The sequence below is a fragment of the Poecile atricapillus genome, chromosome 13, assembly GCF_030490865.1.
Source record: "Poecile atricapillus isolate bPoeAtr1 chromosome 13, bPoeAtr1.hap1, whole genome shotgun sequence".
In the NCBI taxonomy this organism is placed as follows: Eukaryota; Metazoa; Chordata; class Aves; order Passeriformes; family Paridae; genus Poecile; species Poecile atricapillus.
Genome location: NC_081261.1, coordinates 1309521 through 1334320, shown reverse-complemented (window position 1 = coordinate 1334320; position 24800 = coordinate 1309521). Strand labels below are relative to the sequence as shown.

The 24800-nt window shown below is 48.8% G+C and overlaps 4 protein-coding genes across 5 annotated transcripts; 3 read left to right on the top strand and 1 right to left on the bottom strand.

Moving 5' to 3' along the window:
* The first annotated feature begins 2594 nt into the window (after positions 1-2594).
* FABP6 (fatty acid binding protein 6) lies at positions 2595-4999 on the top strand. 2 transcript variants are annotated; one of them, XM_058849224.1, is made up of 4 exons: positions 2595-2907; positions 3717-3892; positions 4338-4427; positions 4604-4999. In XM_058849224.1, exons 1-4 carry the CDS (start codon positions 2841-2843, stop codon positions 4655-4657), a joined length of 387 nt encoding a protein of 128 aa, XP_058705207.1. In that variant the 5' UTR covers positions 2595-2840; the 3' UTR covers positions 4658-4999. The 2 variants fall into 2 exon arrangements, with proteins under 2 accessions (XP_058705207.1, XP_058705206.1); XM_058849223.1 differs by having other exon boundaries at positions 4338-4999.
* Positions 5000-5144: 145 nt separating this feature from the next.
* On the bottom strand, positions 5145-24346 carry C1QTNF2 (C1q and TNF related 2). The gene is made up of 8 exons (XM_058849221.1): positions 24258-24346; positions 23352-23445; positions 18402-18722; positions 14083-14211; positions 13947-13980; positions 10177-10650; positions 7237-7484; positions 5145-6083 (listed from the first exon to the last, which is right to left on the bottom strand). Exons 7-8 carry the CDS (start codon positions 7475-7477, stop codon positions 5470-5472), a joined length of 855 nt encoding a protein of 284 aa, XP_058705204.1. The 5' UTR covers positions 7478-7484; positions 10177-10650; positions 13947-13980; positions 14083-14211; positions 18402-18722; positions 23352-23445; positions 24258-24346; the 3' UTR covers positions 5145-5469.
* Positions 14759-18408, top strand: GDF9 (growth differentiation factor 9). Its single transcript, XM_058849215.1, has 2 exons — positions 14759-15243; positions 16296-18408. Exons 1-2 carry the CDS (start codon positions 14820-14822, stop codon positions 17216-17218), a joined length of 1347 nt encoding a protein of 448 aa, XP_058705198.1. The 5' UTR covers positions 14759-14819; the 3' UTR covers positions 17219-18408.
* Positions 20129-20973, top strand: LOC131584297 (cytochrome b-c1 complex subunit 8). Its single transcript, XM_058849225.1, has 2 exons — positions 20129-20368; positions 20740-20973. The coding sequence occupies exons 1-2, from the start codon at positions 20215-20217 to the stop codon at positions 20832-20834; spliced, it is 249 nt and encodes an 82-aa protein (XP_058705208.1). The 5' UTR covers positions 20129-20214; the 3' UTR covers positions 20835-20973.
* Positions 24347-24800: the final 454 nt, after the last annotated feature.

The window sequence follows — 24800 nt, the reverse complement described above, 5'->3', positions numbered from 1 at the left end:
CAGCCCATGAACTGTGCAGATAAAGGGGGTGGCTTTGGGGTTTGCTCAGAAAAGTCCAGAAGAGTTGCAACCATTCCTGTCTTTAGGGCAGTCAGTTATTAACTTCATTAGAACTTTATCTATTTCTATATAAGAAATCCATAGAGAGAGGAGCTTTAACTCTGATTTTTGACCAGAAGACTCTGCTGATAAAGTTGAATTATATCTTCCTTTTTAGCAACCTTTGAAATATTGTCTATATTAGACTAAAACCATTGGAGTTCAAAATATTCCACAGTGGCTCTTAATCCAAGGATGATACTTCAAAGGAATCTGAGCAGTTTTGTGGGAGCCAAATTGAGAGCAGCCAAAATTACTCTTCCTGTGCCTTTTTGGGATACACAAATTTTGTTTGGCTTAACAAAATTCAAGTCTTCTGTTGTAGTTGTTAAAAATCAAGATAGCTTCCCATTCCTCCTCTCCATCCCCATCCCAATTAACTGGATACCACTGATAAATAGCTCATTAAAGGGAAGAATCCTGCAGAAAGGAGGGAATTAAATTCCCACAAAGTTGTGGTACCAGGTACATTTTTCCCAGGTTCAGTTTTCTGTCTCTAATTCCCAGCCCAGTCCTCAGCAGCCCCCCAAGGTTCCACTCAGTGGGATGCAAACCCTTCCTACAGAGGCTCTGCCAGCCTGTGCAGCCTGGATGAATCCTTTGGTTGTCTTGTTTTTCTGGAAATTTATTTTCTGGAGACCCAGACACGCTGAAGGTTCTCCTGATGGAGTGTTGTCACACAAAATAATTGAATTTTCTTTTAGGGATAACAGGATTTTTGGAAGATCCGTGCCTTCCTCCCCTGCAGGTGTTTGTGTCTCTGGACGTGTGGTGAGCTCCTGTTTGTCCTGGTTTTGTTGTCCCCTCTGGGCAGGGACAGGCTGTGCTGTGTCACCTGTGCAGCTTTGCCAGGTGCATTTCTGTGCAAGCTTTGAGCTCTGTCCAAGCTGTGCAATAATTCAGCCCCATTCTGGTAATGAATTCTCTGCTCTTTAGGGCTGGAGAGCGGCAGCACCTCGGACCGGACTAAACGGGCATTTAACAAGGCCGAGCTAACAGGACTCCCCTGGAATTACCCAGAGCATTAACGCCAAATGAGCTCATCCTGAATTCATTAGCAATGATTACTCTGAGTACCAGAGGAATTAATAATCATTAGCATTTCCTGAGGAGGGCTGCTGGAGCTGCCAGCCACGGCTGGTTCAGGGCTCCACAGGCTTTCCCCAGCAAGTTTCATTCGGAGGGAGTCATTAAGTGGAACTCCGTGGTCACTGGAGAATTCCCACTGATGTTTTGAATCCGTACTCCCAGTTCAGTTGCAATCCAGCTCTAAAAGCACTTCAAAGCCCGGCACTGCCTGCTGCAGTCACTGCTGGAATTACCTCCCCTATCCTCGTTTTGTCTCCGAGTGAATCTCCCTGGCTTTCTGCAGCTCTTCCGAAAGGTTAATAAACCTGGGAGGCTGCTGGGAGCCACCCAAGGGCAAGGGGACTCCCCAGACAAAAGGAATGCAAAAACGTTGTGTTATGATTTTGTGCAAGCAAATTCTCAAAGTAAAGATATCCGCGGCTTTGATTCGGCTCCTTAAAGCTCCCTCTGTTCCCAGCAGCATTTGAAGACTCGGCTGTTTTGCATATCAGAGGCAGCTGACTCGGGAGGCAGAGGGAATTCACTGCTCACTTTGGATGACCTTTTCCTTTGGGGATGATCTTCCACAAGAGTTTTACTTCTCTGACAACTTATTCCTGTTCGCCATCTCCAAATGCCGCACACTTGGAATTTACATCATGCTGGTACCTTCAAATGCAGCTTTTCTGCATAGCTGCTCCTTGTAACCAGCAGAATCATGTCATGGCATTATGGAATATCCTGGCCATGTCTGTGTGGAACTGTCAGCATTTTTGTATCTCATCTCAGCACTGACAGCTATCAATACAATCTGATCTTTATGGACAGGGAGTATAAAAGCTCAAGTACTGTTCATATAATCTGATTATCTCCTTCCATTTACACAGGACTGGGCTGCTTTCCTTATCCAGCTTGATCTGTCTCCCAAGGTCCCTGTGGTGTTACTCTACCAGTGAATTGTCCCTGCAAGTTTTATGTGTGCAGGAGAGTTTATGGCTGGAGTTCATGGACCTCCTTCCCAAGGCTGAGCAGATCCCTGTGGAGCAGAGCAGTGAGGACTGAGGCCCCTGTGCCACCCTGCCCTGCTCCCCGTGCTAACGCTGCTCTGCTCTGCAGTGGGCTCCAGCTGGCAGGGAAGTTTCCTTGAGTTCAGCAATCTTGGCATTAAGATGAAGGAGTTTTAACTAACAAACTAAGTGTCAAATATGTTTTCAGGATAGTCAAGAGTAGTTTTAAAGCCACTTGTAAATCAAAAGTGCAAAAGAACCCTGGTGGTGAGTTTCCTCAGATCTTTCTCTTCAGAGCTGAGAACCCATGTATGGTCCATTATTGTTCTATTTTCATTCCATCCTGAATGCAAAACCAGTGAAATCTTAAAAGTAAAAAGACATCATTTTGTTTAAATCTGCACTAAAGGGAAGCTGAGCCTTTGGCCTTGACTCCTGCTGATCTCCAGGTTATTGGCAAAGACAATTGCCTGATAACCTCGGATCTCACACAGGTCGATGGCATCGCTGTGACTCACGGGGGCCATAAAACTCCATTTCCAAGGGGTGTGGGCCAGGTGGGCTGAGAGCTTGGGCTGGCTTTTAAAGGCAGAGCTGAGCCCAGCTGATCCATTCTGCTCCGATCCAGCTGCTGTTCTGCTTCCCCAGGCTCATCCCAAGGGAACAATGGCATTCACAGGCAAATACGAGTTTGAGGGAGACGAGAACTACGACGCCTTTGTGCAGAAGATTGGTGAGTCTGGCTGGGGTCAGGAACGGGGCATGGATTGGATAAAAATACTTGGGAAAGGCTGGGAGAGCTGGGATTGTTCAGGCTGGAGAGGAGAAACTTTGGGGTGACCCAACTCTGGCCTCCCAGTGCCTGAAGGGGCTGCAGGAAAGGTGGAGGGAGACTTTACAAGGAATGGAGTGACAGGACAAGGGGGAATGGATCCAAACTTGCAGGGTGTAGGGTTAGATGGGATATTAGGAAGAGATTCTTCCCTGTGAGGGTGGAGAGGCCCTGGCACAGGTGCCCAGAGCAGCTGTGGCTGCCCCTGGATCCCTGGAAGTGCCCAAGGTCAGGTTGGACAGGGTTTGGAGCAGCCTGGGATAGAGGCTTGGGGTTGGATGAACTTTAAGGTCCCTTCCAACCCAAACTGTCCAAAGATTCCACAATTCCATGTGCATCTAGTTAAAGAGCAGGAGCAAATATAAAAATAGGTATGTGCAGCTAAATTGCAAAGGGCCAAGGTCCCACACATGAAATTCCAAGCATTGCATGTGTAGGTTAAGGAAAAGGGAATGTTTGATGTACTTTGTACATTTTTCCTGTGTATTCTTTCTTAGGAAAAATAATGCAAGATTTATTTTAGCAGATGCATTAATGTACCAATATCTTTCTTTACATCAGTAATTTCAACTCAGAGCTTTGATGTTGTAAAAAAGTTAAAAATAAGAAATGAACAACAAATCAGATGCTCTGAGAACAAACACACCACTACCATCCTTCAGTTCAAATTCAGCTTAGGTTTGATAAACTCCATTTTTTTATTGTTTAAGGTCTCCCCAGTGACAAGATTGAAATGGGAAGGAACTGCAAAATTGTGACTGAGGTGGTGCAGAATGGGAATGACTTCACCTGGACACAGCACTTCCCAGGAGGCCGCACCACCACCAACAGCTTCACCGTGGGCAAGGAGGCAGACATGGAGACCATGGGAGGGAAGAAGTTCAAGGTAAATTCATGGGGCCCTTCAGCTCCCCAGCCTCAGGAGGATTTGGATTTCGGGTGAAAAGCAAACCTGTGTCAGGCCTAGTGAAGGAGTCCCTGCCCATGGCAGGGGGTGGAACATGAAGGGCTCTGAGGCCCTTTCCAACCCAGAGCATCCTGGGATCCCCTGATTCCATCATCACTCATTCCTGGGCTGCCTGCCAGGACCGTTTTCAGAGCTGTTAATGAGTGATGTGGAGATCTGGAACCTGCAGGAACTGGAAGATGAACAAGTGTCTGCTTAAACTGTGAACATTCAAGCACTAAAGCCCACGGATTTTAGCTCCATGCATGAGGTCACCTGTGCAAAACACAACCTCTGTATCACAAACTTCCAGCATCAGGTGTGCAGGTGTTTACAGAATCTGGTAACAGAAACCCCAGCAACGTGAACCCTTTCTCTCTTACAGGCAACTGTCAAAATGGAAAATGGGAAACTTGTAGCTGAGTTCCCCAACTACTGCCACACTGCAGAGATCTCTGGAGGGAAGCTGGTAGAGGTGAGTGCTCAAAGATCCAGTCTAGTTCATAAAAAACAAAGACAATCCTCAAAATTTGAAGTTCAAAAAAAAAATCTGAAGGACATTCTGTGAGCTATCTCCAGGGCTGTTCCCCTGGGACTCTGGAGCTCTCATTACACTGTTCAACCAAAGTTTTGGTTTGTTCTTTCTTCCAGATTTCTACTTCTTCTGGTGTAGTCTACAAAAGGACCAGCAAAAAGATTGCCTAAGGCAGCAAGGCCAGTCTCTTCCAGTGCACTGAAATCCAACAATAAAATCAATAAAATAAAGTTCTGTCTTTGTCTCTTTCTTGGTATTACAAACATCCTCATGTTAATGCTTACCCCATTCCTAAATATCTGGCAGGGGTGGAACAGGATGAGATTTAAGGTCCCTCCCAACCCAAACCCTTCTGATTCTCTGCTCTGAAGGACACCAGAGGTGCTCAGAGCACCACTTTGTGCCCTGACAGGAGCCCTGAACCTTAAAAACAAGACCTCTTAATCACTTCCTGTGCAGACCAGATGCCTTTGCTGTTAGAACTGCCTTGACAGGGCTGGGAGGAACTTTTACAACTCCAGCTGACAAATTCCTGACTCTGAGCTGGCTGGCAAAGCCTAATTCAGTTACAAGGATTGTGCTGGGGTGTAGGGGAGGAGGCCCAGTGACACAATCTCCAGCGTCAATGGCACTTCCCTGCTCAGCTTCAGGAAAATGTTGGTTTCCATGCTTTATTATAACAATGCAATAACCAAAGCATTCTGCACCAGTATTTGAGTTACATGTCCATGGCATGTTGGAATAATCATGGAATATATAAGGGTGGCTTTGGGATGGAGACATTCATGAGGCTGCTGAAAGCCTGGTACCCTGTGGGTTTGATGGCATCAAGGAAAAGTCTGAATAGCCCATACAGGCTGCAATCAACTGATAATCCCATAGGCAAATGTGGAATCATCTGATAATCCCAGACATGTCCCACGTAAGGCCACACTTTGCTGGATTGAGGCCCGTTTCCCATTTTTCCCCATAGTTTCTCATCCTACACTTCGTTGAGATAATCTTGGTCAGGATAAATCAAGAATCCAGTAAATAAGCTGTCTGTCCAGTAAGGATCATAAAAGAGCCCATTTTGCTCTGAGTAAAAGATTTGCAGCCACACCTCATCCTCCTCCTTCAGCGCCAGGACGGTGGATCCAGAGGCCACGTCGTGGTTCCCGGTGTTGGCATCAAAAGTCTTGATCCGGTACTGGCCATTGTGGACCAGGCCAATGGCCAAGTGCTTGTTGGCCAAAGTGATGTCGTAGGTGAAGTAGTAAATCCCTGGGATGCTGCAGATGAACTTCCCGCTGGAAGCGTTGTAATGTCCCCCCTCGTTCATCAGGATCCTGTCAAACTTGATGGGCAGCCTCTCCCGGGGGTAGCTCTTGGACACGGCCACGGAGAAGGCAGATTTGGCCTTGCTGGTGCTGCAGCTGCAGGGTCCCGGCAGCCCAGGCTCACCCCTGCTCCCTTTGGGCCCTTTCTTCCCCGGGGCCCCGTTTTTCCCGGGGTTACCCTTTAAACCCTTGGGCCCCCGGGGCCCTGCCTTGCCAATGGCTCCTGCTTTCCCCTTCGGGCCTGGCTTGCCGGGGTTTCCTGTTCTGCCCTGGGGACCTGGAAGACAAATTATCTCAATTTTCCTTATCACTTTTGAGGGAAAGAGTTGATACAGCGGGAGGAAGGGGGACAGAGCAGCACAGCAGGGATTTCATTTAGCAGGAAGACATTGCTGGTGTGAGAATCCCAATGAAATCCCAGCAGGGGCTGGACATCTGTCTGGGACAACTCCCCAGCCAGGGCAGGCAGGGAGTTGGTGTGGTAACAGTAGAACTCTGTCCTTTTCAAGGACGAAAATTCTGATTCCATTATCTGGCTCACTTGAGAGAAAGGAGGAATTAAAGAACAAGCTGTAAATGTTTGGGTTTAACAGACTGGGGCAGGTTTGTGAAGCTTTCAGAGCCTCACTTTGAGAGGTGAGTATTTTAATCTCATGTATTTTTTTGGTGTGTTTCTTTTGTTTGCTTGTTTTGGTTTTTTTTACCATTAAACTGTTTTAAAACAAGGTAAAAGTAAATCTAGAGATGGTAAAAAGCCCAGCTCAGCCCAGCTGGGGGATGAACCAGCAAACACCGGGGGCAGGGGCTGCCTTGAGATGGGAAGGGAGTTGGGCTGGCAGCGATTCTGGCTCGGTGGTATCTGATATGAGCAATATCAGAGGATTTATGCGGTGTCTCTTGACCTGCTGTAGCAAGAGCAGATTGAAAGGCAGCTGTGGCTGGAAATGTGCTCTGCAGGCTGCCGGTGTGGGGAGGGCTCGCTGGCGTTGCTGAGGCAGGAGTGCTCTCTAGCGAGGCAGGGGGAAAGCGCTGCTCCGCACGGGGCTGCTCCTCCCGGCCCCGCCAGGATCCCGAGCCCCGCCTCGCCTCTGTTCGCTCCGGGCTGTGGCCAGCGCTGTCCCGTTACACCGCTCCGGGACTGCAGCCCAGCCTTCCTTTCTCACGGGGCTCCGCTTTTCCTGCGAGCAGAGCCGGAGCCCAGCTCCTCGTCTCCTCTGGAGAGCCCTGATCAGCGCAGGGCGAACCTGACCATCACAAAATGAAGCCAACAGAGACTGCGGGCAGCTCTCAGGACGCGATGTGCCAGTGGAACCCCTTGGAGAGGGACACCGGGGATTCCCGGAGGAGTTTCCCATCAGGTGTAGCTGTGAAGGGGCTGTCGCATCACAGCTTCCACCTTTCCACTCTTCTGCTGAGTACCTCTCTCTTACCTTCGTCGCCGTGCTCGCCCTTGTCCCCGTCCTGGCCGTCCTTGCCATCCTTGCCTGGGAAGCCCATCCTGCCCACGGTGCCGGGAGCCCCGGGCAGGCCGGGGGGCCCGGGGGGTCCGGGGGGCCCGGGCAGGCTGCAGGCCAGCTGGGCACCCTCCTGCAGCTCCCGCTTGGCAAAGCCGCCCAGGATGTGGTTTGCCACACAGGGCACGGTCCAGAGGAGCAGCACGGCAGAGATCATGGTGCACCTGTGGGGAGGAGATGGGATTTGGGAGCTGTGTGGGCACCACTGGCATGGGCTGGTGCAGAAACTTGCAGGAAAATGGGAGATTATTGGGCTTGTCTTGGCAGGGCGGGGGAGCTGTTTGCTTCGGTGTGATGTGATTCCAAGGACTTGGCTCACAGAGTTTTCTAGGTCAGACCAATATTTTTATCAAATTAACTCCTCTCCAGGTCTGTATCTGTGGCCATCCCTCATTTTGTTTAGCTCCCTGAGTCTCTTTTCCCCCAAAACACCGGGAGCAATGGCAGAGGAGGGCAGAAAGGAGCTGCTTGGGACCAGGGGAGTAGAAGAAGAAGAAGTGGTTTCGTGTGAACATCCCCAGCATGACCTGCCCGTGGTTGGGTCACTGGGGTTTCCTCAAAGCACAAAGCCCATCGGGTGATGCAGGGCAGGGCTCAGAAGGGAGGCTGGGCAGGCTTTGGGCCAGGCCTTAGTGCTTTTTGCCTGTCCCAGCTGAGCCTCATCCCCTTCCCCACTGCAGCTCATCTTTAGCAGCTCCCCAGTAGTGTTATGTGGAAATAAGATGCTTAAAGCACTGGCTAAATTCCATGTTAGCCTTAGCTCTCATCCTGCTCTCAGCTCCTGAGGGGTGGAGATGCATATTTAAATGCTCCAAATCCAGCCAGCTGATCCTACATATTTATGCACAGTGGGAGCCCCCAGTTCTGTGATATTATAATTAAGAACAAGCAGAGAGGACAAGGAAATGCAAACCAGATCCAGGGCTGGATTCGGCTGCTAAGCCCTTTGGTTCTCCATCTCTGATTTGCTGCTGCTGAAAGGCGTTGGTTTAATGGACTTGTGAGATGGAAAATACCATGCAGTGTTCACATGGAAAGCTGAATGAAGGCTTCTGAGCTCATGGAAATGGAAACAAAATGCCTGTGGAGCAGGAGATCACAAGGAAAGCTGCATCACTGCTTCCCAGGAACCCCTCCAAAGGGGCAGAGAAGTGAGAGGTGTCTGGAGGTAGATGACAGGCACAAGCTGTGGCAGGGAAAAACTGTGGTTGTGGAGCACAACCTGGAGAAAAACTGGGAATGCCTTGTGTGGAGAAGAAAGGAGCAGAGGGTGGAAGGGCAGCTCCTCCTCTGAAAGTTTCTTACCATAATCACTTCTGTTACCTTGAGGAAAGGGAGCTCCTTGACCTGATGGGATAAAAAGTGGCAAACAAAATCTCCCGAGGTTGGGAGGTCTGTGGAACCAGTACTTGGATAAACAGGGACTGGCACAGCTCCAGAGCTGGTGCTAATTAACAGCTCCACAAGAAAGCTTCATGCCATATCCCAGTGACATGTGTGGGATGCAAAGCACCACCACATCCACAAGAGCATCTATAAATAACCTCTTCAAGAAATCTTCTTGAAAGAGAACAAGTCTCATGCTGTTCCACCTTAAAAGGAAAATTGTTCCTCGATGTAGAAGGCCTGACGAGCTCCAAAAAGCAAATTGGAAGCAGATCAGCATCTCCCCTCTCCGTGGTGTGGGCAGCCAGCCCGGCACAGGAGGCTGTGCAGCAGCAGGGCTGATTTTCCAATGACATTTTAACCAATGGCTTTGTCACCAGGGTTAGGGACCTTTGGGCCATGACCAATGCCTGTTGTGCATTAAAGAAGTGTTTCTGTAAGAAAAGATCCTGCCTGGAAGAGTCAGGATCAGCTGTACTTTCTGCTGCTTCCAGGGCAGCTGGGCTGAAATCCCAGAGGAATATCCCTGAGGGTTGCCAGATGCAGGGTTTGGTGGCACATGCAGGTTGGATGGTGATTTTTTTGGCGAGTGAAGCCACCCTGTGCCATGTGGTGGTGGGAATAGGAAACAGGGGGAATTGCTGCTTGGAGGGAGGCAGGAGCAGGATGAGGGGACCCAGCAGTGAGAGAACACCATGACTTTCTTTTCTATTTCCTTTCAATATTTGAGGCTTTCTCAAACAAAACATCCATCTTTCTGCTTCACAATTTCCTAGTGTACCTCAAGGTGCCTTAATTCATCTTCAAGATAATCATTATCCCCATGAGTCTAATTCTGAGCTCTGGAGGCTGCCCTGCAGCGTCCCCGGCTGGAAGCAGAAGGAGCCCTCGGGTGCAAGGCTGATTTAGGTAAAATCAGGTGTGACAGCAGTGACAGAACACCTGAAATGGGTAGATTTAGCTGACAGGAGGAGCCAGGGAAGTCCTTACACCAACAGGGGTTTGATTTGTTCCCTGCTGCTGCACAAAGCAAGGCAAAGGAGGGAAGGCAGAGGATGCACCTTTCGTCCTGAACCTGCAGTGCTCTCTTGGCTTCAGGCACCGGGAATTCCTGTGCCAAATCTTCCCTAGTCTGGAGCAGAAACACCAGGAATTCCTGTGCCAAACCTTCCCTAGTCTGGAGCAGAAACACCAGGAATTCCTGTGCCAAACCTTCCCTAGCCCCGAGCTCAAACCCTCTCGCAGCTGCCCAGTGCAGGGACGGGCTGAAAGAGGTGGGAGCTCCCAGCAAAGCTGAGAAATGTTTCGCTCATGGTGTTATTTCTTTAACTGGCAACTGTTGCTTTTACGGATTCCTGTGCTGGCTTTGGAAACCTGAGTGCTCCAGCGACTCAGACCTTATTTGGGAGGTTTTCAAAGTTAAGGTTAAGAGGAGGGAGAGGAAAGAGAAGGAAAAGTGGGTCTACTCACCAGCCTGATCTCCTTCTCAGTGAGATCCTGACAGGCGCTGGCAGCCCCCAGGGCTTCAGGCAGATGTTCTGCTGCAGATCCCCAGCCCCACAGCAATCCCCACCCCTGCCACAGCAGGTCCTGGGAGGGCTGTGCAGGACTGACTTTGGTCCTTTTTATTCCTGTTTTACTTCTTCTCGTGCGTAGTTTGAGCTCCCTGCAGCAGCTCCACTTTGGCTCCACGTTGCCAAAGGCATATTTTTATTATTGTGTAATGGATCTGTGCCTCTTCCTCGGTCACGTGGCACGGGAACAGATTTTTACACACATGTGGCTGGAAAGCTCTTGATGCTTGGGGAGCTTTTCCCTTTCTCCCTCTCCCTTGCAGTCCTGGAGGAAAGGCTCAGGGGCTGCCTGGATCATTTCTGACTGCTGCTGCCCCTCTCTGCTGTAGTCACTGCCCACACAAGCAGGGAATGGGTAACGCTGATCCAGCTGGGGAACAATTTTGACACTTTATCAGAGCGTTAAAGGGAAGAAAATCTTGTCTTAGGGGTGGAAACTCACTTGACTCACTCCAGGCTTGAATTTAAGGACAAAGTCATAAAGCAGCAGTTCTGCAAATACAAATTTGTACCTCAGCACTTCTTTAGGCTGATGTGCTTTACAACAGACAACTTTGTCATAGGGATAGCAGGGCAGGAATGCTTCTGTCTTGGGAAAGCTTGGGAAGTCTTGTTTGAAGCTTGGAAAGTAGTTACAACCCCCCAACAATTGTTCCAGGTAAGGCAGGAACTGCAGGAGCAGCAGCTGAGGCTGGAACAGGATGCTCTGGGATGCTGCCAGGGTTGGGATTGACCAGACTCAGCTTTGGTTGTGGGTTCCTGCTCTGGCCCCACCAGGATCCTGCACGGGATGTGGGACAGGCATGTGCCTAGTGGCAGGGCTCCAAACCCTGCCCTGCAGCCAGTAAATCCTTCCTGCTCAGTGCAGAACATCAGCTGATCGGGAGAATGCTGGAATTGTCATTCCTTGCTCTGCCCAAATTCATCCTTCTCAGAGCTGCTGTGGTTTATTTTTAAGCTTTCCCCTGTGCTTGCTTTTGGCACTTGGTGGGAACAGATCTAACATAAAAATGAAGTCTGTACACAGTTGGCTTTGTGAGCTGGGGCCAGTTTAGATGCTCCTGGGAGGATTTGGAACATTTGGCTGAGGAAGCACAGGGCTGTTTTTGTGCTGTGCTGACAGTCCCACAGAGCTCCTGCAGAGCCAGCACCCCAGCCCCCTGACACTGAACAATCTCCAGGAGAACAACCTCCCTTCCCAGCTTTGCATTTCCCTGGGAAAAGGGCTGCTCTAGACAAGCTGGCTCACCTCTGGCACTGGGGTGAGCACAGCTGGGACAGACACTGCTCCAAGGGCTGCTCTGGATATTGGTCAGGTAGAAATTCTCACTTCTCACCCATTTCCATAAGGTCTGTGAGAAGCCAGCTCTCCTGCTGGGCCCCTCTGCCTGGGTGTGAGCCAAAAGGCTCCAGGCACTGCATGTGAAACAGGAAACCAGGTGAAAGCTTCCCGTGGGCTTTGCTGTGGTGCCAGTCGGATGGACCTGGGAAGCCACAGCGGTTTCCTCAGACACTGATGGTGTGGAAAAGGAAAAGCTCACTCCTCTGCTGATCCTGCTCCTACCCCATGGCATCTGTGCTTTGGGATGGGTGTGACGTGGGCCAGGGATGAGAGGACACTTGGACACACAGCAATCTTGTCAGGCAGCTCCAGGCAGGAGCAGGGAATTCACAGCTCAGGGTGCTTTTGTGCCCAGGTCTGCAGCATGGGGAAGGCAGTGAGAGCCTGACCTAGTTCAGCAGCATGGAGAGAAACTGCTGGGAAGCTCCTGCCAGGCAGATGGAAAAATCTGTCTGTGCTGCATGGCCAGGCCAGGCCCCACCAGGGTCCCAGACAGCTCTGCTGAAATCACTTGGCAGCACAATCAGTTAAATAAACAAACTGCACAGACTCAGAGCAGCCTGGGACTCTGCTCAGTGCTTTTTGTGTCAGTGAGACACTGCAAAGGATGTTACAGCACATCTTGCCCCCTCTGTGCTGTGACTCCTGTGGTGTCCCCAGGGTCCCAGGGAAGGGGGCTGGCTCAGGGACAGGTGTGGGCTGGGGGTGCAGTCCCTGCTGGAACAACTCAAACAATGCCCTGCTTGAAAAGCTGTCAGTGTGGAGAAAAAGTTCACTGCTGCTTTTGGGGTGAATAATGCTAAAACCAGCCTGACACATGGATCCCAAAGTTCAGCATCCTGAGAGTGAGATGAAAACGTGGCAGATGATAAAGTGCATGATAAAGGAACAAACAAGTGATGCTATTGACACCTTCCCCAAAGCTGCTGAGCTGGCACAGCTGGCCCAGACACATCTGATAGCCCAGGCCCACTTTTGAACAGAGGGTTTTCCAACACACCCCTCTTGGAGAGTGTGTGGAGATTCCTTCCTGGAGTGGGGACACCCCTCAAGGCCAGAGATTTGTCCAGACCTTGGTCTGGATGAGTAACACCATTCTCTAGTTAATATTTTTTTCCTCTCTTTAGTATAACTGCTTCAATATAACTGCTTTAATAGAAATGTTTCAATTTTGCTTCAAAAATAGTGCACTGACTATACTAGCAGTTCTGGCTGCCCATACTAGGTAGCAAATAATTCTGTTTAAGGCCTTTTTTGTCTTATCATTAGCATGATAAATCATTGATTTCTATATAAATATATCTGGTTTACCATTCTTAACCCTGCAGGACAAAGTCACCTAAAAGTTCAATCACCCTTTGCTGTTGCTGTGCACGTGCTGTGGGGGAGAAGTGAGTGCCTAAATGTGGGTGACCATCAGTTCCCAGCCCAGGACAGGGCTGTGTCCCAGCCTGGAAGGATTTCCCCTTTTTTACCTTCTGAGCACTCCCTGGTTTCATTGTTAGGTACTGACCTTGCAGCCACGACTTTGTAACCAAATAAAATGATTCAGCAAATGCCAGAAGAGCTGAAATTCACCCTGAGGCTGGAGACAGCCTAAAACCCAGCAATAACAATGGGAGTGTGCCTCACCAAAGATGAGTGTCAGTGCTTTGGGGTTTTGGGGAAGATACTAATGGGAAGGAAGAAGCATTTTTCCACCCAACAGGCCTCCAGTCTTAGTGTGGGTTGGTGATTTGAGTAATTTTTATTGCCCTGCATAAAAGCAGTTTGAAAGTCTGTAAGCAGCCTACAGAGAGTGATTGTCCCTCTCCAAAAGCCCCCATAAAAATGAGTCAAAACCCTGTTTAAACTTAAAGGATGCCCTTGAGACCACTAGCTCTGCTTAGGAGCTGCAGCCCTGACCCATTAAGATAAAAATAAATAGAGCTTATTTTGGGAAGATGGAAGTGGGAACCAGCCCAATCACCAGTGAGCCACTGCCAGCACTGAGCAGATGCTGTGTAAAGCTTGGGGTTGTTGCTTTTTGTTCCATATACCCTCTATTAATAATTCAAAATAAATTTGGTAAATTCTGTAATTCAAAGTAAATTCAGCAACCTTTTTGACTCGCCACAATTGGCCCTTGCCTTCATACTTAGTAAGATTTGGTTACCAAGACAAGAAGGGATTTCTGAAAATGACTTGTATTTCCCAATTACAAAAAACCTCCAGTCCCCCTGCTCTGGAGTCTGCAGCACCAGACTTGCACCTTCACCACATCCAATAATAATGTAAAATAAACAAGAGACCAGCAAAATGAGAAACCATTTCTCTACTCCTACCTTAAAGCCACAACTGAACCCCATGGTGGAGATCCTGCAAGAAGGACCAGAAGTGTTATTTTATTTAGGAGCAATGAAAAAATTTCTGAAAAAAATAACTCACAGCTGGTGTACAGCAGGTGACCTCAAACCTCACCTCAGCAGCAAACAGGGCAGATAACACCACCAGGCTCTCCATTTTTCACAATTTTTGATTCTTCAGAGCTTTCTTTACTCTCCAGATTTTAAACAAGAGCTTGTCAGACAGGGAAATACACCAGAGAAGCTGAAAGAGATAGTAACAAGCTTGGGAAACTCAGCTTTTCACTGCAGCACACCAAAGCAAGAGGAAGAACATCTGACATAACCCCCAAATTAAGCTACCTATAAGATACTCTCAAAGCAGCCTCAAACCTTCTTCCTTAATAAAACCCACAGCTTTATACCCAGTGAGGGGCTGTGTTGTTCAGCTCAGAGCTGGTGAAAACAACTACACCAACACATAGAGAAAGGCCAAAGGCCAAGAGCAGTAATATTTAGCTTTATATATTCCTGCAAGTAAAGCAGGATTAATTAGACCAGGCAACACGAACGCCTCCCCAGCTCCCTCTGCGGGCTGGCACTCGCTCCAGCCTGTAATTTCCCATGTGAAAAAGGTTAATTCAGAATTAGTATCTCTTTATAATAAGCTTTCAGGGCCAAGGCTTAGCGCAACTGCAATGAACCTGTGTTTTCAGGGGCCAGCTGCAGACCTTTCTCTTTGCTTCCTAATCAGAAAGAAACCTCCTTCACATTCCACACCTGCAACCTATATAAGGGATGGGGCTCAGGCACTCTCGTTTTTCCTTGAATACTTGATGGGAGGTATTTTCCTCCTCTGCAGCCCTCAGGAGCATGGGGAGCACTTGGAGGATTTGTGTTTGTTTGTACTGCTGCTTGACCTGGCTCTCTGCGGGCACCCAGCGCTCCCCTCGCTCCAGGGGCCGGGGGGGCTCTGAGGATGCCCCCGGGTTTTTGGCAGCTCCCGAGGATGCTGCCAGGCAGCTGAGCGCGGTGCTGCAGCTGCCGCAGGGTGCGGGAGCAGCCCATGCCCTGCTGCCCCCGCTGCTCAGGGTGCTGCGCGACCGCGGCCCCCGGGGCTGGCAGAGCGAGGAGCCGCGGCTGCAGCCGGACTCCAGGGCGCTGCGGTACATGAAGAGGCTGTACAGGATGTCTGCCACCAGGGACGGCATCCCCAAGGAGCAGCGGGGCCGCCTCTATAACACGGTGCGGCTCTTCACGCCGTGCTGGGAGTGCGAGCACCGCGGCCCGGGGAAAGGTAAGTGTGCAGGGCCGGGCTGGGAAGGTTACACCGGGTTTCTGTCTGTTCTGTGCCGGCAGCACGCGATAAAAATACCTCCTTTCTTTAGAGCTGTTGCTATTTTAGTTCTGGAGGCTGTTCCCCTAAACTGTGGGAGTTTTTCATAGCCTACTTCTCACTGAATGGCATTAGGCACAGACTTCACAGGCTGGGGAACACCACACAAATGGTATGTACAAGACACGTCGATGTTTCGGGCTGACTCATCTCCTCATGAGTCAGAAAAAGCCACAAGCGGATCTAAGTGAAGTAAGTAAAGTGGAAAAAGTGTTGAGGCACCACGGGCAGCACATTTCCTTCTACAGCCCACCTTGGTCTTACTTTTTTAAAAAAAAACACAGCACTGGTATGAGACTTGTACCAAAGTGCCAGAACCCACTGCCAGAGACTCCTCTCCTTGCCTGGTACATTTGCTAGAGAAGAATCACGACCAAAAGCTGAAGGGAAGAGTAGAATTACTCACAAGTCAGGCTCAGAAATGGGACAGCTGGGCACCCTGTAACTTATGGTGCTTCCATGGCTTTCTTAAATGTGGGCTGATAACAACAGTACCTAGAAATCGTTGGCTCTTAATCCTGCTGAGGTGGCCTGAGTTCTCCTGACTCAGGTTTTTCACTAGAAAGACAGATAAACACAAGCATTGCACTGCTGCACAGGAACAGCCCTTTGAGATGGAGTTCATGGTTTGTGTCATCTGGAGTGTTTAGTCCCTGTTACCCCACACCAGCATTGAAGAGACAACAGCTGGCTTCCTCCTGTGCCAGCTCTTTTAAAGAAATGAATCCTAATAACTGAGAAAATCAGGGATTTTCTTCTGTTTGTTTTAATTTCTTAATTTTTCACTCTCAGACCCCTGACCAAAGTAAAAATTTCACATAGTATATGTAAGGGAGGGCATCTAAATTGCTTTCTTCTGCTGAATAATTTTTACTTATCCACTACAACAGTATTTATGTCTAGGTTGAAAAATAAGACATGTTAACACTACAGGAATCTGTTTCCTTTCCCAGGAGATGTTCACTCGGTGGATTTACTCTTCAACTTGGATCGTGTTACTGCTCTGGAGCACTTACTCAAGTCTGTCTTGCTCTATTCCTTTGACACACCTGTTCCCATTTCCTCTTCCATTACCTGCATATGCCATTTATCCCTTAAGGAATATGATTTTTCCAGCCAAGTTTGTCCTGGCATTTCCCACTCTCTAGCTTTTAGCCTGCACTTTGACGTTAGGAAACGCAAATGGGTGGAGATGGATGTGACTTCTTTCCTCCAGCCTCTGATTGCTACGAGCAGGAGGAACATCCATATGGCTCTGAACTTCACTTGTGTGATGGGTGACCCACAACGAAGCACGGGACTGGAAAGTGCTGTTAATGTGACACTGGTTCCCCCTTCCCTTCTGCTGTATCTGAACGACACCAGTGAGCAGGCTTATCACCGGGGGAGCTCACTGGGGCATGGCAGGAAAAGCAGCAGCCCGCTTGCGGCTCCTCCAAAGGGTGACAGAGGACATCCCCGGGGCAAAAGGGCCTCTCGCCAGCGAAGGAACAAGAACCCGGCCCCAGCTGCTTCATCTCATAACCTGGGCGAGTACCTGAAGCAGTTTGCGTTCCCTCAGCACGAGTGCGAGCTGCACAACTTTCGCCTGAGCTTCAGCCAGCTGCACTGGGACCGCTGGATCATCGCCCCGCACAGGTACAGCCCGCAGTTCTGCCGGGGGGACTGTCCCCGCGCCCTGGGCCACCGCTACGGCTCCCCGGTGCACACCATGGTGCAGACCCTCATCTACGAGCGCCTGGACCCCTCGGTGCCGCGGCCCTCGTGCGTGCCGGCCGCCTACAGCCCGCTCAGCGTGCTGACCATCGAGCCCGACGGCTCCATCGCCTACAAGGAGTACGAGGACATGATCGCCACCAAGTGCACCTGCCGGTAGCGGGGACTGGGCTTCGCTCCGCCCTGGGGTTTATTTGCGTTTATTTGCACTCTCAAATGCAGGTTTTAATTTTGCACTCTCGAGATCTGTAGCTACGATCGACTGAGCAGCGTTGCTGTAGCTCCGGGAGCTGGGATTTAGCACGGAGTTAGCAGAAGAGGTTCACATCAGAGCACTGATTTTTGTACTCACTCAGCCTTTCTAGAATGTGCAGTTAAATGTAAATAGTGTCTTTTTATTGGGAGAATTTTGCATTTAAAATGGGGAAAAGGTTTCAACTACTAAATGTCTATTTTTAAGCTGCTTTATTACAGATTAAAAAAGAGAAATAAATGGCTATCACACATACCCTAACACACAGTGCCTGCTACTCTGCCTCTACAGAAACCTTGTGCGTGGCATCTCCAGCAATGACTAGGAAGAGAAGAAAGTCCTTAATGTCAGAGTTATTTATTCAGTTTTTCATTCTTTCCCTACCACATCCCAGCTCTTCCAAGCAGGATGACAAAACCCTTCCTCACAGCTCTAGAAAGAGGAGTTACCAGGTTGTTTTCTGCTTTTCTTCTGTTACACTCTTTGGGCTTTCTCGGCTAAAAGAAGGGTAAGAATTTAAGGACAGCTGTAGGTAATTTGTGAACACTTAAGGCACTATTTTGGTAACAACTGGCATCAGGTGAAGCTCCCTTGATTCAAGAACAAGGAGCAGCTGTCCATGGGGTGAGGGCAGAGGATTGTCCACTGGAGCCACACTGCCACTGGTTTCTGAAGTAGGGAGAATTGTTTAAAAAGCTGAATCCCCAAAACTGGCTTCTAAAAGCCTTAAATGTGTGGATGTAAATGTTGTTCAATGTGTTTAACATTTGGAAATGTGGGGCCACAGTTTTGTTTCCTCTCACAATGAAACTGTAGGTAACTAGTGCCTCAATTCTAGATGCTTTCACACTAAGTTTTTACTGTAAGTGATTTATTATGATTTCTCTTTTCCTCCTAGACTTGGGGTTCATACACAAAACTTCTCAGCTTTAGTGGGGATTTTTCTTGTTTGTTTGTGTGTTTAATTAAAGGCTGTGGAGCAGCACTATCTTGTAAAACTCGTTCAGAACATCCTTTAACATTGACTTGCTAATGGATTAATAAATAAATGCTGTAACTTTGTGCACTCAGCCACCCAACCAGCCCCTACCTTAGGTCCTGAGCAATTTCAGAGGCTGGGAATTCAGCCTGGCAGGTCAGGGACTGCTCTTGAGTGTTTGCTGTGTGGTGTCACTGAACCCATGGGTGTCTGGAGAGCTGCTGGAGGTGCAACAGGCACAAATCTGCCCTAAAAGTGAGGATCCTGCTCCAGGTCTCAGTCTCTAACTGCTGAAATCAAAGTGGTTGATGCCAAAAGCTCAAGACAGAATCCTGGTGTCTCATAAAACCATCCTGGTCCCAGCACTGGGTGAGTTTGGATTGTGTCACTCCTGCTCATCCCTTCAAACTCTGGGAATTTGGCTTTGCTCACCTGCCAGAGAAGAAGAAAATACATGGAATTGTTTCCTGAGACAAATCCTTCTAATTATGGTGAAATGTCTAATGTAATCCAATAATCCTAATATATTCTAATATTCCATTAATGGGATAATATTTAATGTAGTCTAATATTTCCAATAATACATTAAACATGCATACTATATTGTAATAATTCTAATAATGTTGAACCTATCTAATACATTCTAATAATGATTCCAACAGTTGAAGAGGTTTAACATATTCTAACAAATCTTATTATAAATCTTATTACATAAACAATATATTGTAATAGTAGTTTAAATAATGGCAAATATGTCTAATATATCATAATGATCTAAATAAAGCTGAAAATGTTGAATGCAGTCTAATAATTCTATTATAATTCAAATAATGTTGAAAATGTTTAATGTTCTAACCATTCTCATCTATTCTAATAATTCCAGTAATGCTAAATATGCCTAATAATTCTAATAGCTTCTAATAATTTCATTATATGGAAGGTGATTAATTATATTATAGTAATTCTAATAATTATCCATTAATGTGGAAGCTGATATTATAATTCTAATATATTCTAATTATAATTGCAATACTGTTGAAGATCTCAAATATATTCTATAATACTTTAAATAAGTTTGATGTCAAATATAGTCTATAATTCGAATAACATGGAATATATCTAATACAGTCTAATAATTATAATAGACTCTATCAATCATTCCAGTAATACCTAAAGTCTCTAATATAGTTTAATAGTAATTTCAATTATGTAGTAGACGTCTCATACATTCTAATAATAATTCCACTATTTACGATGCTCATTGCGGGGGTGGGCGTGGATATTTAATCTTTAAAAGCCTTTTCCAGCACAAACTATTTCATAATTCCACGGTTTTCTGCTTCAGACGCTCCCGCTGTTCATGGGAACTCCACAATCGCCACACTGAAGTGTTTTTTTTCACTCACGGCATTATTTATTTTTCATCGGAACTCCACAGTCGCCGCACTAAAGCAGGTTTTTTCCCTCACGGCATTATTTATTTTCCATCGGAACTCCACAGTCGCCACACTAAAGTGATTCTTTTCCCTCACGGCACTATTTATTTTTGATCGGAACTCCACAATCGCCACACTAAAGTGGGTTTTTTAATCCGTTATTTATTTTTGGCGGGTTTTCCGCGCTGAGGCACCGCCCCCCCCTCCCCTCATGGCGCAGGTGCCCCCCCCCCCCCTCCCCTCAGGGCCGGGCCCGCTTATGGCGCACATCATTTATCACAAATCGTGTTCACAAATGTGCGCTCACAAGGCGCTTGAGTAGCACCGTGATTTATCACACACCTATCTCACCGCCTCCGCCGTTTGTTACAAGCGGAAAGCGCGGCCCGCGCTGCCCCGGAAGGGAAGGCGTCGCCGGGGCAGTTCCGGGGCGGGCGGCGGCCATTGCGCGGTGACCATCGCGCCGTGACCGAGGGGACACCGCGGCCATGGGGAAACACTTCGGGAACCTGGCGCGGGTGCGCCATGTCATCACCTACAGCCTGTCGCCCTTCGAGCAGCGCGCCTTCCCCAATGTCGTGTCCCACGGCGTCCCCAACGTGGGCCGCCGCTTCGCCTCCCAGGTGTTGAAGGTGGTGCCCCGTGAGTACAGGAGGGATTCCCTCTTCTCTGTACCTCCTTCGTAGTGTAAATGTGGGGAGAGGGAGCATTGGGGCGGGGGGTGTGGGATGTTGTTTTGTCGCAGGAGGTAGGTGCTGTGCGCGGTGCAGTGTCGGTGTTCCCATATTGTGAAATCCCCTTATTCCAGTGTCCCCTCCCTGCAGTGTCCTTCTAGAGGTGTCCCCTCACTGTATTTATTGTGAATGCCCCTTTACTGCAGTGTCCCCTCACTGAATTATCCCCTTAGAGCAGTGTTCCCTCCTTCCACTGTCCCTGCATGGAGAGTGTCCCTTTCTAGCAGTGTCCCCTCACTGCGGTGTCCCCTGACTGTGCCTGTCCTCTGTCCCTGCCAGCCCTGGCCATCGCTTACCTCATTTATTCCTGGGGGACGCAGGAGTTCGAGCGGCTCAAGAGGAAGAACCCGGCTGACTACAACCACGAGCAGTGACCAGAGCACCACCAGTGACCACGAGCAGTGACCTCGTGGCTCCCGAGCTCCCTGGGGACCTGCTGTGCTTGTTCCCATGGCCGGAGGGGATTAACAGGGAGATAAGCCTTGGCTAATAAAGTCTAACTTTGCCCCATGATTCTGTGTGAAATCTGTGTCTTGAGCTGTTTGAGGTGAGGAGCATCAAATCCCTTGTCTGGTTCTCTCTGTACAGGCAGATAATCAGGCTGAAGTTCCATGTTCTCGGATGTTTTTATCTTAGAGCACTTCCAGCCTTCATAATTCATTCTTTGAAACATTCCTCAATATTAAGTGCCGCAAGGGCTGGTTTGACATTGGTCCTTGTCCCTTTATTTTTCCCATCACTGGCTGCCGCTTTTCCTCCAGCCTTGAGATCTGTGAAAAACAAACACTCCCTGGTTTGGTATTGATTAAAGCTGGATGGGCTGGCTGGTGGCTTGGGATTTGGGATGGACCCTGACCTCTGGCCAGAGGCTCGCTCTTCACGGGAGCCCTGGGCAGAAGATGAAGGGGAACGGGTACAGGCTGCACCAGGAGAGGTTTCATCTCTGTGTAACAAAGGAATTTTTCCCAGTGAGAACAATCAGTCCCTGGAACAGCCTGGGGCTTTCAGGAGGTGACTGGACGGGGTGCCAGGTAACCTCCTCTGGGCTCCCTTCCCACAAACACCTGCACCAGCTGATCTGCCAAGGTCCCTTCCAACCTGGGCTGTTCTCTGATCCTGTGATTCTAATTACCTAGTTATACTAATGTTAATTAGGTGATTAACTACACTCTGATACCTGATTAGAGTAAGAGGCTGCATTAGAACCTTCTTGAAAACTGCTGGGAGAAGCAAGTCTATTTAATGCCTGAAGATGATTAAAAAATCAGCTGCTGGTAATAAAGTTGCTTAAATATGTGACAAATTCAGCCTGTGTCTCTGAGTGTAGAAACACCTTCACTGTTGGAAGCTCAGTGACACCTGACTGGTTCCTTTATCCTAATTTTTTCCTCCCAGTGCTCCACTGACTGCTTCCAGCTCCCGCCCCATGCAGAGCAACACGTTGGTGTTCCTGCTATGCTATTCCTGTAGCTGTCCTGGGAGTTTATCTTATCTGCAGGGCAGAAATGACGTTTCCCTCTGTTTCCCTGTGTGCTCAGGGCTAGGCTGTCAGGAAGACAATGATGCTCAGGCTCTCACTTCAGGAAGCTGGGGCAATGCAATTTTTATAGCTCACTGCTGGAGTATTTTGGGGCTCACTCAGAGCACGTGAGACTGAGCTCAGCTTCCAAGCACAGCCTGAGGTTGGCAGAAGTAGCAATAAAATCAGTCAGCCAGTGCTCCCAAGTTGTGCCAAAAATATTCTGTGCTTAACTGCATTTTGGGTCACTGGTACTTTCTAGGCAGCTTAAGCAAGTGGGGAGCAGCAAACTGGCTGCTGTGGCTGTGAGCTGGCAGAGGTGCATAGAGGCAGATTTATCCCAGAAGAGACCTCAAAGCTCATCCCATTCCACCCCTGCCATGGCCAGGGACACCTTCCACTATCCCAGGTGGCTCCAAGCCCTGTCCAGCCTGGCCTTGGACACTACCAGGCATCCAGGGGCAGCCACAGCTGCTCTGGGAAACCACAGGGTCTCACAGGAACAATTCCTTCCCAATACCCCATCTAGCCCTGTCCTCTGGCAGTGCAAAGCCATTCCCCCTTGTCTGTCACCGTGTGCCTGTACACAAGTCCCTCTCCCCGAGATGTTCCATTCAGAACGTGGGGTCCTGCTCACGGTGCCTCTGGGAGCCGCAGGGCTGGGTGGCCTCAGTGACAGCCCCTGTGCAGCTCTGCCTTGGCAGCTCTGGCACCGAGTGTGCTCCCAGCAGCTCTGCCCGGGGTTCTCAGGTCCCTGCTCCTGCCCGCAGACGGCTGAACCGTGCCTGGCCCGGGGGCCAGACTAACGCAAACAGAGGGGCAGCGGCACCGCGGGCACGCGCCGGCCCGGGGCAGGGTCAGCACGGAGGGACAGGCTCAGTGCCAGAGGGCAGGGGCAGCACGGAGCTGCTCCACCAGCTGCTGCTGCTACCTGCCCTGCCATCCCAAACCTTCCCAGCCAACCTCCACCTCGGATGCAGGCCCCATTCCCAGCTGGGATGGCTCCTGCCGGACCTGTGGCACTGGGAGTTTGATCCATGGGCATTTCAGAATCTGAACAAGGTGCTTGAAAAGTTTTCACTTATTTATTTCTGTTCTCCTTTGGGCAATTATTTGAAATTGAGCAACATTTTGTGCTTCTTTTCTCACATCTCTGCTGTGGCATCTTACTGGCCTGCGGGAATTGTGGGCACGGAAAGGACCAGCTCAGTTATACTCTTTTTTCCCCCCAGTTCCTTGTACAGAGCAGTTTGCTGCCTGGCAGGGATAGTCTCATGCTATTAGTGACCCAGAAGGACAGCCAACAATTCTGATATATCATCACAAAGTACCAGCCTTCCCCAGCCAGAAAGGCTGAGAGAGGATGACTTACAGAGGGCTCTGCTGCTCTTCCAAATCCTGTGCTTCATGGAAAAAGTCAGGGCTCCTGCTGCTGCCTTGGTCTCCTTTGTGTTCTACACTAGTGCCTGATGGAAACAGCAGAAATTACAACTCAGATGCATGAAAAGGAAGGACTCTATGGGAAAAGCAATTGAAAAATTTCCAGCCAAATATAAAATAAACTTTTTAAGTTCAGCTACTTGTCTGCCATGATTTACTGTCCCATTTCCTTCCCTTAAGATCCAAGGTGAAATGATGAAAATTTTGCTTCCTCCTCCCAGAGAAGCAAAACAAATAGGGCAGAGGAAGGTGTGTAAGAACCATCCTAGGATGGGAATGATCAAATAGTGCTTGTAGACTGTGCTGGGAAGGTTTTTCTTTTAATCACAGTGAAATTTGGGCTAAGGACTAATCATCTGACATCACAGCATTATCTTAATCTAAGTCACTTGCCCTCCACGCTGGCACTTGTGCCTTCATATTAAGCAATCAGAGAAATGGAGCCTGTGAGATCCAGATCTGTATTTACAATTTAGCTAAAATACAGTTCATTACACACTTGTTACTTTATGAAGTATTTACTTGAATTAAAAGTGTGTTCCAAAACTTGCACACAGTGACACAAGTTGGGATTCTCTGTCACTCTGCCATCTCACACGTCTTGACCTGACAGATATGGGGCATGTGGGACAGATGTGGGAGCCTGTGTGACAGAAGCACAGCATGGTTTGGGTTGGAAAGGCCCTTAAAACTCTTGCAGTTTCCCCCACCTTCACCAGCCCAAGCCCCATCCAACAGGATCCACCCGATCCCACAGGTGAGGAGCAGGAGACACAAACACTGGGACAAGCACAAGCGTGTGAGCAGAGGGGAGGGGAGGGGCACCAGCTCTGCTCACACTTTGCTGCTGCAGTCTCACTCCACAATGGAAAAACTGAAGCTTCCTCTCAATGACAAAGAGCCCCTCCACCCCCATGGGTGCTGCTGTCACTTCTGGAAGCCTGGTGGTGAATGACACGGCTTGGGGGCAGAGATGGCTCATCCAGGGAAACCACAGTCTGCACATGGAGCTCCTCAGCTCCAGACAAGCCCTGGGCAGCCTCTTCCATTATCTGCAGAGAGATGATTATCTTTGACACCTTTGGATTCCTGGGGGAAGAGCTCTGTGAGTAATCACATATTTTACATTCCCAAACCCAGCTGGAAAGTGTTACACCTGCTTTTTGAGCACTGTGTGCCTGGAAATAAAGGTTAAGCAACTTCCTTACGGTTCTTTCATGTACCAAGAGTGAGAAACAAATCAAAAGCACAATTCTCTACTCCAAATCAGCTTTGCAAGACAACCCTTACCCTGGTTGGCTAACTCAGAGCTACAGAAGTTAAATTAGGCTTTTGATCTTGACCATAATAATTAGGCCATCCCCCCCTTTTGCTTACAAAT

Coding starts and splice junctions, on each gene's coding strand:
- FABP6 (XM_058849223.1), top strand. CDS start 2,841: ATGGCATTCACAGGCAAATACGAGTTTGAGGGAGACGAGAACTACGAC. Junction 2,908..3,716: donor CGCCTTTGTGCAGAAGATTG/GTGAGTCTGGCT, acceptor TTATTGTTTAAG/GTCTCCCCAGTGACAAGATT. Junction 3,893..4,337: donor TGGGAGGGAAGAAGTTCAAG/GTAAATTCATGG, acceptor TCTCTCTTACAG/GCAACTGTCAAAATGGAAAA.
- C1QTNF2 (XM_058849221.1), bottom strand. CDS start 7,477: ATGATCTCTGCCGTGCTGCTCCTCTGGACCGTGCCCTGTGTGGCAAAC. Junction 6,084..7,236: donor GGGCGAGCACGGCGACGAAG/GTAAGAGAGAGG, acceptor TTTGTCTTCCAG/GTCCCCAGGGCAGAACAGGA.
- GDF9 (XM_058849215.1), top strand. CDS start 14,820: ATGGGGAGCACTTGGAGGATTTGTGTTTGTTTGTACTGCTGCTTGACC. Junction 15,244..16,295: donor GCACCGCGGCCCGGGGAAAG/GTAAGTGTGCAG, acceptor TTCCTTTCCCAG/GAGATGTTCACTCGGTGGAT.
- LOC131584297 (XM_058849225.1), top strand. CDS start 20,215: ATGGGGAAACACTTCGGGAACCTGGCGCGGGTGCGCCATGTCATCACC. Junction 20,369..20,739: donor GGTGTTGAAGGTGGTGCCCC/GTGAGTACAGGA, acceptor TGTCCCTGCCAG/CCCTGGCCATCGCTTACCTC.